General features: G+C 42.8%; 1 protein-coding gene across 3 annotated transcripts; it reads left to right on the top strand.

Annotated features, from left to right (window-relative positions):
• The first annotated feature begins 983 nt into the window (after nucleotides 1–983).
• tefa (TEF transcription factor, PAR bZIP family member a) lies at nucleotides 984–14173 on the top strand. 3 transcript variants are annotated; one of them, XM_086302918.1, is made up of 5 exons: nucleotides 984–1194; nucleotides 10076–10465; nucleotides 10892–11112; nucleotides 11840–12051; nucleotides 12590–14173. In XM_086302918.1, the coding sequence occupies exons 1-5, from the start codon at nucleotides 1119–1121 to the stop codon at nucleotides 12609–12611; spliced, it is 921 nt and encodes a 306-aa protein (XP_086159044.1). In that variant the 5' UTR covers nucleotides 984–1118; the 3' UTR covers nucleotides 12612–14173. The 3 variants fall into 3 exon arrangements, with proteins under 3 accessions (XP_086159044.1, XP_086159046.1, XP_086159043.1); XM_086302917.1 differs by lacking the exon at nucleotides 984–1194 and adding an exon at nucleotides 8675–9275; XM_086302920.1 differs by having other exon boundaries at nucleotides 11840–14173.

The following is a 14173-nucleotide window of genomic DNA, read 5'->3' as shown; positions in this document are numbered from 1 at the left end:
AAAAGTTCATAATTAGTATAATACAGGGGTGTCAAACTCATTTTACACTGAGCCGTATGCAGCTCATTTTGATCTTAAGTGGGTCGGACCAGTGAAAGTAAAGAAGATAGAAAACTACACAATTAATTCCTGAGATTACGTTTCAACAGCATCTCTCTTTTTCTGCATAATAAAGAGATCCCGCTCTAGTAAATGAAAGATATGTCCACAGCACTCTTTAGACTTGATCTAAGTAATAGATGTGTAAATTGTAGAAAAAGTAACAATAATAAAGTTAGAGTAGATGCTGGAAAAAAACGGGAAAAGACTTTTCTGTCATTTTAAAAAAAATCTATTACTCGTTTTCTCTGGTGTATTATAAACCATGGGACCGTGGGAAGCTACAGCTTTCGCAGAATACAGTTAAAAATCCAATACTTAACCCCTCCACTCACATTTACCAAAGCTGCAGCGGGCCACACTGGGGTCTGAGGCGTGCCCCTGGAGCTTTATTTGACACCCATTGGACTGTTTCTGTCTTAGTTGGTGTAAAACGTGTGTATAGACGAGCATTACAAGGCCTATACTTTACATAATTGCTATTCCAGACATATAACTGGAACGTAAATGCGGGCTAGCTTAAATTTAGCCTCATGCTTGCTCCTAAGTCCCCCACACGGTGACCCTAAGCGAGTTACTCTATGATAATATACGCCATGTTTAAAAAAAACAAAAAAAAACACCGAACTCAAATCGTACTGAAGTCTCTTCACTCGTGGGGAGCATGTAGGGGTTAAAACCAGTTGTACCCGACTTATAACGTAACGGGTCGCTATGGGTCACGTTTTTTTTTTTTTTTAAACTTTCGCTAACACAGGTGCGGCCCAGGATTGGCTGGCAGCGCTGTGATTAGCATAAGGTATGGCCAATGGGCGTTCTTTCCGTCGATTGCGTGGGAATGCTCGCTGCCGATTGGCTGCGCGGAGCTGGAGTGGGCGGGCCGCGTTAAGTAATTTCGGCCGAGTTCAGAGTGTGAGACCTGCCTAAATTCTAATATTTCCCGACGTTTTTCGGGAGCGCTCACACCCGTTCAAGCTCTGCCCGGGCCTCCAGGATTGTGCACTTTCACAGGAGAAAACATGACCACTGAAATCCCAGAGATTTTCAGGGCTCTTCTTGAGCATCCGTTCGCTCTTCCAAACTTTGACGACAATGGTAAGTGACAGCCAAACGTAGCTCTGGTTAAGTTAAAATTCCGAAAATTAAGAGACAGATTTACCACGTAGATCGTTTATCTGAAGCGACAAACTGATTTTGAGGAAATTCGGGAACTTTTGCGCAAACTGTGTGTTTGTTGCGTAATCCTCGTCAGCTGAGCCGCATGAGACAGCAAGGAGCTTCTCCTTGGCTGGATTTAGAAGCTAAAAGTTGGAGGAATTTAACAGAAAACGTGGACTAAATTACTAAATAGACACTTATAATTTAAAAAACGATACTCTAACACATACAAAGCAGGTACTGATCCTTTCATTGCGGTGGTAAAGACCGCTTAGTGTGAAAGAGGAGATATGTTGATAAAGCTAAACACCCTAAAATAAGATCACCTGCTGTTTTTAATGATCATCGCGTTGCAGGCTAATAAAAATGCTGTCATTCGTGGTTGTAACGGATTAGTAACACCGCCTCTTTTGGCTGAAAGCTCCAGTAAGCGGACTCAGATCGACCTGCAAATCAGATCAGTATCTAACACCCACTGATCCTCTGTGACCTGTGGTGGTTTTGTTGCTGCACAATTGCACTTTGACAACGTCTCAGTCAGGAAAGCATGTTTGGTATGTGACTGCTGAAACATGCAGGTGTGTGAGACCACTGTGGCCCCTTTAAGTGAGCCTGCTTGGGAGATGATGCCTCATATAATTTAGGCTGACCGTTTTGGTTTTGTGTTTAACACAAACACAACAATCTCAGCGTGGGTGGCGTTTGAGGTCGACGCAATGACTCTGTTTTCATTCCGTGTAAGTGATCACAGAGATATAATATCTTCAAATTGAGACTAAATCTGCCCCATTTAACAGGACTGCACAGTAGTCACTCAGGCTGAGTTTTTAAATGGGGCCATCACAGTACTAACATGACTCGTGAAGCAAAAGCAGTCCTTTTGTTGTTGTTGTTGTTGCTTTGCTGCACAGTATGTTTGACTTGTTGTTGTAGGAGAGAAGTTAGATTAGGTTCAGGCTCCAAGTGCTTTAAAATGTAATTTTTGGGTGAACTGCCCCTTTATGCAGCATGATGAATCAATAGTTAGTTGACAGTTGACTCTAACTTGTCCATAGGTAATGAATGTGGCGTGAATGGTTGTCAAGGAGTCTGCCTGTTGTCCTGTGACAACTGAGATGGTCTGCAGCCCCACCTCAAGCTCCCTGAACTGGTCTTTGCAGACCATGAGAGAGCAAGTGGTAAATTTACAGCAGGCGAGAGTACTCTGCTGCTCTGTGTCCAATTAAGTAGTTTAATGCAGCTCAAGTCAGAGCACCTTTCATTAGAGAGATTCAGGAGCTCCATATTTTCCACCTTTAGTTTTGATCAGAGACTAAATCCTCCCCACCATCGAGGTCAGGGAATGAGCCACTCACCAGCTGTTCCTTGCTAGAGGGGCTGTGTTCCTTCTTTAAAATACCTTTGATGGTGATTTACTGCTTTCATGTCAGGCAGCATGCTCGGTCAGCTCACGTTTTTTCTTTTTCTTCTTTGTAAACTCACGTGTGACTTACCAGTAAAATTTTGATGTCTTTCATGCTCGAAAATTCTTCCGCCAAGTGTTGAAAGACCGAAAGAGAGCGTTTTGGTTTATGCACAGGCATTATTGATGCTGTGTGTAAATTAATTGAGCCTTGGTTTATTGCTATATTTTTGAAATCCTCAAACTTTTAGCTGGGCCTTTTATTCTTGTCAAACTTTCTGTCCTATATACACTGTTACAATAGTGTATTCTAATATTTAACATGACCAGAGGGGCAGAGCGAGGATGATGAAGGACTGCACTAAGGGTCAGTATAAAACAGATCATTATATGGACGTAGAAATTTTATGATGACATATATAATAACGTTCAGGCGTGCACTGCCTGTCGTACATACTGATCATAAATAGAACCCGTGTGTACCATGAGACAGACGCAAATGACCAGGATGGATCAGATCTCACATTCGTCTTGGTGTGTGTTGCTCCAAAGCCAAAGATTTTGACGCGAGGACTGCAAAGATGCTTTTATTCTCGCCCACTCTTAGCTGGGGTATGTTTTAGATTAGGAAGTTGTAGGAGTTGTCTACATGTGAGGACATGACATGAAGGTCAAATAAACTAGTTTCTTATAGGGTCTTGTCCAGCACCTCCAATGCAAACTCTCTACACACACTTATTATTTTGGACCGTAGTCTAAAATCACATGGAGCTGTACAGACCACAAACAGATACTTTCCTAATTTGTTTCCCTAATTTTGCACAGACAAGATTTTAGTTCTACTTGTTAATGCAGCTAATAGTTTATCATTGTGGTTAAGTGGCATATATAATAAGTGGGACAAAGTTCAGTGTGACCACCTATAGCAGATGACCTTGGGGGATTGTATTTGTTTTTATCGCTGTGACACAAACACGGAGAAAAACTCCCTCCCCCACTAAAGACAATAAAACTGTGCCTTGTGTGAGGAAAGCATGCATGTAGCTGCCTTTCATAGGTTACCTTACTGAATGCTTCATGTTAGTGCACACTTTGGAGGGCAATAACATGTGTCTATTTAAATGCCTTTTTGCATAAGAAAACAGGATGTAGATTTTAAAAATCCTCTTTCTTTCTCCGCAGGATATGATTTGCTTCAATTTCCACATCATTCAGATTATTGTTTATTTATTTATTTTTTACCACCACTTTTTTCACCAGGAGTAAAAAAAAATGTTTACTGTATGCTTAAAGGCGATGTGGGACAATTATCAGCGACCACGATCGTGATTAAGCTTTCTGCGGTACAGCACAGACATGCACATCTTTGCCCCTTGGTCTTCTGCTTAGCTGCAGCAGCATAGCCCACACCAACTAAACCTCAAGGTGCTGCTCCTCAGCCCAATAATACTTTGGCACTGCAGCGCCGCCCTTCTTGCTCACGCCTGCGTGTGAGCCACATATGGCAAGCCGTTAGAGCCATAAATCGCCACTTTCCTAACCCGTTTGGTTAAGAAATGGCGTAAAAAACGTTTAATTATTCAAAACGCCGAAAAAAGCGGCGTTCTGTTCCGACAAACGCCGCTTTTTCCGCCACTCGGATGGCGCCCTGAACGCACCATCCGAGTGACGTAAAAAGCGGCGTTCAAAGACAGACGGAAACGCCGTTTTTTACGCTACTCGGCACAAAACGCCGTTTTTATGCATCTTTGAACGGCGTTTTTTACGGCGTTCTCTGCCAGCTGTAACGGCGTTTAAAACGGCGTTTTATTGAAATTATGCAGGGCACTCCCCATGGTTCCCTCATCCAATTACTTTCAACTCATTTCACCCAATCAAAGAAGAGGAAGTGCAGACCACACTAATGCATCACCGATTCACCTTGCTGCTAAGTGATTGCCTATTCAGTACCAGTGCTTGTCACAGTATTCACTTGTATTATAATCCCACTATGCGTTTTGATGTGTTTAAGGCATGATCGAGCAAACAAACGACAGAATACTTTTTCTGAAACCTTAACTGTGTTACCTGTTATGGCAGCTAACAGGTAATGAGCAGAGCTAGCTCTGCTCATTTCTGAGCTTCTTTCTTATTTTCCTCTTTACTTCTCTTAACCTTTAACTTATGTTTTAGCAATCAGATCCTGCCATCTTGCATTACCGCTTCGTGCTAGTTATGTTGACTTTTCTCTTCTTTTGTCTCCACTTTTTTCACCCGTGTTTGGACACTCGGCGCATGGCTCCTTTGTTTACATTAGGGATCAGCTGTTAGCGCTGCGCCCTGCAGCTGCGCTACCGGCAGACAGACCCTACATCCCCAGTGAGGGAAGAAACGGGGGTGATGTCTCCCGAGGACACCTCACACACCATCTCTCCTTCCTGTAATCACTTTAAATGTGAGATCGCTCCCTGATATGATTGAGGAGCTAATGACGCTAACCCGGTCACAGTGGCAGTATCCCGGTACTCCCTCTGTGAGTAGGCTGCCCGGCTTCCAGCTGCTGCGGGCGGACAAGACGAGAGACAGCGGTGAGAGGAAAGGAGGGGGGCTGGCAGTGTTTGTTAAAGACGGTTGTGGTATCTCTGGGCACATCGCTGTGAAAGAACAACTCTGCAACACAGACATTGCGCTATTAGCGGTTAGCATCCGTGGAGGTAGCCTGTGACTCTCTGTGGTCCGCAGACTGCAAACGCAATCTCCGAGAGCTCTTCTTCTAATATCAGGGGACTTTAATCATGTCTCGCTGGACTCCACACTGCCCACCTTCACCCAGTATGTGACCTGCCCCACCGTAGGCAATAAAACATTGTACTTAATGTATGCCAATGAAAAAGTGGCATACAGTTCATCACCTCCCCCTGCCCAGGGAAGATCCGATCGTAACCGAGTGCGTCTTGTCCCTGTGTGTGCAGCCCTTACTGTGCAGGGAGCCACTAATCACCCACGCAGTGCAGAGATGGTCCGCGGAGGGCATATAAATAAATAATAAAAGCAAGTAAATGACAGTATGCTCTTTCTGAAACAAACGGAGACCTTAACTTTTATCAAAATACCGTTTTACTCAGTTTAAAGTAATACCACTGTATAATAGCCTTCAAATTTAATAATGTTAACAGTATCTCATGAATATTTTTGCCCTTTCAACATGCATTAAAAAAATAGATATACAGTTTTGAATCAGACCTGTATGTACTTTTTCTCAAAAGTGACGTAAATAAGTAATCTCAAGAACCTGAAATAATAGTTGCCCATGTAAACTGGAGATGTCCTTGTCAATGTCATCAGAGTACTGTGGATGTCTTACACGAATTTGAAACATAAAACCAGAGTGGCACATGACAGTGTTGCACATAACATAACTAGTTTATATGACATGAAGTTATAAAAAAAAAAAAGAATCCATGTAACTTGGTAATGGCTTCTTTCTGATAACTGTCGGCTGCAGTGTGCATTATCTTGACAAAAGTATAAGATACTGAACCCACTGATATGATGTGGTGGAGGAGCACAAATACCTGGACACCCACATATATACATTTGCTGAACTGGAAGATCAAAACAGAAGCTGTACACAAGCAGTGTATGGGCAGGCTATTTTTTGTGAGCAAGCTTGTGCAGCGCACTTTGATGTGTTCTTCTTGGATCAGGAGAGCAAGCTCTGTGATTGGCTGCACTTCGGAAGCTGTGGTGGAGAGGAAGTGAGTGAACAAACTGCCATGCATCATGGATATTCCTCTCAATCCACCTCACCAGGTACTTCTCTAAAAGTGTGACTCAGGTCTGTTGCCCCAAAGGATACAGGAAATGTTAGATATTTTAGTATTTTGGGAGCATGTACTGAATACCTTTTTTGATGATATTATACAAAGGACCCTGTTTCTGCAATGCCCTTTGTTTGAACTTCATCTCCTCTTGCTGCGACCCCACGGGCAACTTCCTTTGGCCTGCTGGTCTGGAAAATCCAACAGTTCATCTATATGTAAAGAAGGCACTTAAACTGGAACAGGCATAGCTGCGTTGATCCTGCTGTGGTATAGTGGGACAGTGCATTCCTCGAGTGCACATCAAGTTTGCAGCCTGCTAAAGATCACACACCATTGATTATGTGCCTCTAGGTATATATGGTTAAACATTTCCTAATGCAAATAACTACATGCAGTATTCTACCATGTGCAAACTTATATCACTAAAGGATTCTAACTGTCTAGTGTTTAATGGACCTGTCAAAAGTATGTTGAGATTATAGAAGGCCCCTTTCAGAGCTAGGGGGAACTTCCTTATATGGTTGTAACTTGTAACTTGAAACTTGTTGACACACGAACCCTTCTGCCTATAAAAACCCTGCACAGAAGAATAAACTTTGAGTTGATTTTGGGAAAGCAGTCTCTGTATCATTTTGTTCTCCCAGGCTACTCCCGGCGCTGTAACTAACCCGCTGAACGGCATACCTGAGCTTACTTTGAATAATTAATCTTATACAAAACTCTGCTTATCGCTGCCCACGTCTCGAAGGAAACTCGATCCACGGATGACCCGGAAGGAGAGATTTCTTTCAGGAAATGCACTGATTTCCATGACAGAATTCACAACAACACAGACACAGGTCGGTTCTTTGAAACGGGTATTTATTACTTGGGCCTTCTCTCATTGGCTTCACCATCACCAGTACGGGAGGACAGGGAGCGATCTCACATTTAAAGTGATTACAGGAAGGAGAGATGGTGTGTGAGGTGTCCTCGGGAGACATCACCCCCGTTTCTTCCCTCACTGGGGATGTAGGGTCTGTCTGCCGGTAGCGCAGCTGCAGGGCGCAGCGCTAACAGCTGATCCCTAATGTAAACAAAGGAGCCATGCGCCGAGTGTCCAAACACGGGTGAAAAAAGTGGAGACAAAAGAAGAGAAAAGTCAACATAACTAGCACGAAGCGGTAATGCAAGATGGCAGGATCTGATTGCTAAAACATAAGTTAAAGGTTAAGAGAAGTAAAGAGGAAAATAAGAAAGAAGCTCAGAAATGAGCAGAGCTAGCTCTGCTCATTACCTGTTAGCTGCCATAACAGGTAACACAGTTAAGGTTTCAGAAAAAGTATTCTGTCGTTTGTTTGCTCGATCATGCCTTAAACACATCAAAATGCATAGTGGGATTATAATACAAGTGAATACTGTGACAAGCACTGGTACTGAATAGGCAATCACTTAGCAGCAAGGTGAATCGGTGATGCATTAGTGTGGTCTGCACTTCCTCTTCTTTGATTGGGTGAAATGAGTTGAAAGTAATTGGATGAGGGAACCATGGGGAGTGCCCTGCATAATTTCAATAAAACGCCGTTTTAAACGCCGTTACAGCTGGCAGAGAACACCGTAAAAAACGCCGTTCAAAGATGCATAAAAACGGCGTTTTGTGCCGAGTAACGTAAAAAACGGCGTTTCCGTCTGTCTTTGAACGCCGCTTTTTACGTCACTCGGATGGTGCGTTCAGGGCGCCATCCGAGTGGCGGAAAAAGCGGCGTTTGTCGGAACAGAACGCCGCTTTTTTCGGCGTTTTGAATAATTAAACGGCGTTTTTTACGCCATTTCTTAACCAAACGGGTTAGGAAAGTGGCGATTTATGGCTCTAACGGCTTGCCATAGGCCACAGAGACACATCGCGGCGTCATTGGACAAAACCGGGCGATATGTAAGAGCGGCACCCGCACGTGTGTTTGCATGTGAGCTGGGCAGGCTTTGCTAGTCAGGACATGATCCGAGCTTTTTGTCCCACTTTTTGTGCAGTTTTTTCTTCTTTTTGGTTTTTCTGTCAGAGTATATCAATTAATATAATCTTCAAGTATTTCTGATTAATATCTTATTTGGGTTAGATGGTTATAGTTATTGCCTGTTCGTAAATTTAGAAAAGGTGCTATAAACCCTCGCTGTCTGTGTTTATGTGATCGTATAACATTAAAAGAACTGGAAAGAAAGCTAAATAACCGAATAAGGGTGGGAAAAAACTCGGTTAAAATACGTGTTGCAATAGTTTTTTTTATATCTTATTTAGGTGAACATGTATATAACTCGGTCAACCAATGAGAGCGCAGATAGTTTTCAGGAACACGCCCCCTCGCGCTGTAATATTAATATTCATGAGGTCAGACTCAGCCGGCCAATCAACACAAAGCCAACAGGAGGTTTTTTCACAAGGAGGCGCGGTTTGTTCTAAAAAACAAAAAAACAAACCTTTCGACTGTCACGGTTACCGAGGAAGTGGGTTAGAGAAGCTCTAGTGGATGCTATCGCGGATAAAATTCGTTTGAGTGGATTCAGTGGATTTTGAAGCAGTCTGTGACGGCGGTTCAGCGGGCTGAGGAGCTGGCGTTATCAAGCTAACGAGCTAACCCGCCGTGTTTGCATCTTTTTTTTTGCACTTGCTCCGCGGTGAACTTTGAATAATAAAGAGACAATAAAAAGAATTATAAAAATGTCTGGAGAGCCACTTCTCGTCACGGTGGAGACTGCCGCTGGGGCCCCGAGTTCATTCCCGCTGGTTTTGAAGAAAATAATGGAAATGCCTCCGCCGAATATACTGGACGGAGACGACGGTAAGCGCAGAGCTGACGAAGAGGAAGAGGCGGATGTCGGCTCTAAAACGAGTTCACCCGAATAAAGAGGCTGGCGAATAATAAAAATAATAATTAAAACAGTCTTCTTATCATAACAGTGTAGCAGCCTGTATACGGTTGGCGCTGCGTGTGCTAACACCTCTGAGGGCATATTAATTTTGCAGCGCTAGCTGCAGTCGCTATGTACCCTAGAAAGGCCTCCTCTTTTCTCCTGGGTCCGATTCTGCTCAGCATCCAGACTTTTCTAGACACGCCCCTGAGTTTAAATGCAATTATTTTGCTGTTGTTGACAGGAGGCACTCTTTCTCCGGTTAAAACAAAGTAATATTTTGATGATAAAACCTGGTTTTAAGTGAATAAGAACTTAAATAAGCGTGATAACATTCTCGGCCTGGTTGTTTTTCCCCCTCACTGTGTGTTTACTGTGGATATGAGTCCTTCAGTTTAAAAACCGCATAACTGAATCATAGTCATCTTAAATGGCGTTCACTGTTGCTGCTGTTGTACTGTATACTGGATGTAGTGGTGTCAGGGTACTTAAAATAGTTTTCTACAGAACAGTGACAGATGATAGTGGGAGGGGGAGGAGATTTTACTGTAACACACTGGATAGTTTGGGGTAGAAACAGAGAGAAGAAAAAAAATCTTCTTTCTCAGCACTGAATACATTATAAAGCCATGTTTTCTATGTCAAAGCAAAATATATATAATATAATATTTGTGAAAACTCCATATGTGTGTGTCTCTGTGTATATTCATGTGTATCTTTCCTGTTTCAGACACCGACGAGGAAAAGCTGTGTCTTGGAGACACCGGTGACCTGGGTGGAGGAGGGAGTGACATGGGTCCTTCGGCCGCTCTGACCCCAGCTATCTGGAAGAAAACCATCCCCTATGATGGTGAGAGCTTCCACCTGGAGTACATGGACCTGGAGGAGTTCCTCATGGAGAATGGCATTCCCACGTCACCAGAGGAGAACTTAAAGGGCACGCCAGAAGGAGACGCCATGAAGACGGAGAACCAAAAGGCTACGTCCTCTGCACAGACAAAGATCACCAAGCTAGTGTCTCCATTGACTCTGCTGCCCATTCAGGAGCTGGACAAGAGTCAGGAGGAAGTGGTGATCATCACAAAGAGTGATTCTGACATCACCTGTGATGTTGTTACAGGTGAGGCTCCTCTTGGCCCTGTATGATGTCAGAGAGAGCAGAGTGTTTATGGGGGCCAGAAGGAAGTTGCTTACAGAAGATAAGGCTTAGTTTGAACTGTGATTCATGCAAAGCTACTCTGACAAAATCTAAGGATAAAAATACAGAGTTTGTAGATAAGTATAATTGTATAAGAAGTATAAAATCCCTGCTGGAATTGTCCTAAATAGAGGTAATAATGCATGCTTATATTTCATATTTGGTTGTGTCACTATGTTAGCGAAACAGGATATGGTGTGATCTAACAATGTCACCTAATCCTGAAACAAGCTATTCTGTTCTGGCGGGACAGCAGAAATAGAAGCTGGTGCAGCCGCATACTGGAGATGGCAGACTTTACAGTTGGTGTCTCATATTTCTGTTTTTGTTTCTTATCTGTGTGCTCAGAGGTGACCACTGACGAGGACAGGGTGACTCCTGAGCCCATCATCCCTGAAGAAATTGAGGTTGAGGTCAACTACGAGCCAGATCCTACAGATTTGGTCCTGTCGAGTGTGCCCGGGGGCAAACTGTTTGACCCGCGCAAACACAAGTTCTCTGAAGATGATCTCAAGCCACAGCCTATGATTAAGAAGGCCAGGAAGGTGCTTGTACCCGACGAACAGAAGGTATGCTGGCAACTGGATGAGGAAGACCACAAAAAAATGCGCTTTCAGTCTAGCAGGCTGCTTCATTGTGTTTATGTGCCTCGTGGCAAATCGGTAAAACAGGAAGACAGTTGGAGCTCAAACATGTAGGGTTGTATAATCACACTAGAAACATTGCTGATGCCAATAGACTGGCAATTATATGTCAACTTTCTAATCATTCACTCATCGCTTTATTCAATGCTGTGTCTAATATACACGCTCTAAACTTGCATGTATCGGGGTAATTTGGGATTACTGTTAATAACTGATAAAAATGAAAGTGGGAGGCATGTGAGCTTGTTTTTAAAAATGTCATTTATTTTTGAAGGCGGGAACGCTAGAAAACATTTACAGTCACTGCCTGAAATAAACAGGAAATGTTTTTAAAAAAAACAAACAAACAAACTTTCTATTTATCTTTGTGCAGTTTGGAATTTCATCAGTGTTGGAGGTTTGAAAAAGGATCTGCTGTTGAGTTCTGCGACTCACCATGACTCAGCGATGTTATAATCTTGAAATCAGTTTTTTTCCCTGCTTCCTGCTCCTCGAGAAGAATGCTGGTTTTGTTTACAGGGACAAAGGAGCTTGGCTGTCAGCCATATTTGCAGGATTAGGCAAACATGGGTGAGATTCAGGCTGAAGTGCGTTGATTAGAATAAAGAACACACAGTAAGCAAGCTGTTTCTTTTCTGTTTTGCTCCCCCAGGATGAGAAATACTGGCAGAGGAGGAAGAAGAACAATGTGGCGGCTAAACGTTCCCGCGACGCCCGCAGGCTGAAGGAGAACCAGATCACTGTCCGAGCTGCGTTCCTGGAGCGTGAGAACACGGCGCTGCGGACGGAGGTGGCCGAGCTGCGGAAGGAATGCGGCCGCTACAAGAACGTTGTGGGGCGATATGAAAACAAATACGGACCACTGTAAGGGACGAGGAAAACACACATGCGAAATACACAAAAGGACATGCAAACCGAACAGTGTCAATATTTAGAAAGATAGATATTTTTAAGACCTGATCTTTTGCCATGTGACCGGATACAAACCTACCGTACCGCTGAAGAGAGGGATGGCCTTAGCTGTAAGAGAGGGGGAGGAAGAGGGGAGAATGAGACCCCTGTATAGCCTACACTGTGATGAAAGTCCGTCAGGGGGTTTGATTTGAATAATTGTGAGTGTATTTGGTGAACAAACCTGCTTTCATTTGAGTCACAATAACGTGAGAATGAGTAAAACAGCAGAGGCTTTCCTTCCATGTGGTACCTAAGAAGGTAAAGGGAGAGGAGCCTAAAGCCTCACTCAGCCTTCATGTTGGATATTCTACTTTACAATAACTTCTTGGTAGTCCCACACACCAGCCTTCAGAGCTGCCAGTTGCTGATGGAAACATTGCTTAATACTGGCCTCTCTTCTCCCCCCTTCCTTCCATTGTCATTCATCCTTGTTCTCTTCTCTTTTAAGAGCGGTGCCAGATGACGAATAGACAACAGTTGATTTATTCATTTATTTTTCCTAATGAATAAATAAATCCTTTGGTTGTTACATGGAAGAAGAGGATGAAGAACAGACGAGCATGTGTGAGGGCCGATGCTGCCAGCGAGATGTTATAGCATGTTAAGATATCAAATTTTTTAAAATCATTATTATTATTATATTTAGCATCTGTGCAAGTGAGAGGGGTGTGTGAGGATATTCAAGTGCTTCTTTGGTGCACCTCGCTTCTGAGGTGTCATTTTTTTATCATGTTTTGTACGACTGATGCTGAGATGAGATTGTTTGTGATGTTCGGGCTTTGATTTCTACATACAGTAGGTTTGGTTTTGTTTTTTAGGTGGCACATGTAATGGTTTAGGCTACATGGCTTCCCTATTGGGGTTTGCAGGTTGCTTCCAGCAGTTTTCATAGTAGTTTTATATCATAATATAAGAGATTGTGCAAAGAGTTGGGCTTTTCTTTACCCACAAAGACTTCTTTTTTTGACTGTGACATTTCCAATAACCTAAAAGCTTCTTCAGGGGATTTCTGTGACTTGGCAGGAAAAAACAAACAAAAAAAAAAGCAGCCATGTTCACTTTTCTTCATGTATGAGCTTTCTACTAGCGGCGGCTCAGAGCTGTACATAAACGCTTAGTCCTCCCTGTTTCTGTGCTTGTCGCCCTCGTGCTGTGTCCCTCACAGAGTTGTTGCCTCTCTGCGGGTTGTCGATGTGGACTCGTCCATTTTCTGTCAGCAACACTTCAGAAGTGTCTGTGTAGAGTCTACTGATGCATGCACTGTAAATAACTCAGGCTAATGTAATACATTAAAATGTATTTAGCATCATAGACCATACATACAGTGCTATTTGAGTTTTTTGAAGAATCTTTATTTACCATTTACACCTGCTTCCGTATTACAGGTTTTCTGTCGAAACGCACAGTGTCTCTTCAGTCTCGGTAACACAGACTGTTGTGGGACGCCTCTTTAAACCCTTTGAGTGTTTTCTACGTCTAAAGCCATTTCAATGCAGCGAGCAGTCTGCCAGTGTACAGTTAACTTTGCATCCAAACTACAGCTGTGACTTACCCGCCGGTTACTTTGCTGTCCACTTTTGACAAAAAAGGGAAAGCGGTTTATTTCTCTTTCGCTGCAGGGCTTCCACATCTATAACTGTTCTCACTTTGTAACCTAAATAAAAGTGAACATTGTGTTCTTTACAAATTTTTTTTTTTTTCCATTTTTTAAAAAACAGCTTCCTCTTAATGAGTGGGCGTGTGCATTTTTGTGAAGTACAACTACAAGTAGGATTTTTGTGTAAATATTCCAGACCTCTTTAACAGAAAATTGTTTCACTCCAAGCTTTTTTTTTTTCTTTTTTTTTTGTTGCAATGGTTGTTGCAGCTTCTCAGGAACAGGTCATTTAGCTAACTTTGTTGTGTGGGTTTTTTTTTTTGTTTTGTTTTTTTTAAACCTTTCTGGTTACATCTTTGTAAAGAAACATCTTTGAGTGTGGCAAGCTTTTGTCTTGTATTTACATTATGTAAGATTAAAGCCTTGTAGACCGAA

This window comes from Aulonocara sp. 'chitande type north' Nkhata Bay, linkage group LG8 (assembly GCF_057382095.1).
Source record: "Aulonocara sp. 'chitande type north' Nkhata Bay isolate Kocher_YH1m ecotype deep benthic linkage group LG8, A_spYH_male_GT1.1, whole genome shotgun sequence".
Classification (NCBI taxonomy): domain Eukaryota; kingdom Metazoa; phylum Chordata; class Actinopteri; order Cichliformes; family Cichlidae; genus Aulonocara; species Aulonocara sp. 'chitande type north' Nkhata Bay.
Note: the sequence above shows the minus strand (reverse complement) of the source record. Positions and strands in the feature narration are given on the sequence as shown.

Excerpts from the sequence above, each read along its gene's own strand:
- tefa (XM_086302917.1), top strand. The coding sequence starts at position 9,155 with ATGTCTGGAGAGCCACTTCTCGTCACGGTGGAGACTGCCGCTGGGGCC. Across the intron at positions 11,113-11,839 it reads TTGTACCCGACGAACAGAAG|GATGAGAAATACTGGCAGAG; the intron begins GTATGCTGGCAA and ends TTGCTCCCCCAG. Across the intron at positions 12,052-12,589 it reads GAAAACAAATACGGACCACT|AGCGGTGCCAGATGACGAAT; the intron begins GTAAGGGACGAG and ends TTCTCTTTTAAG.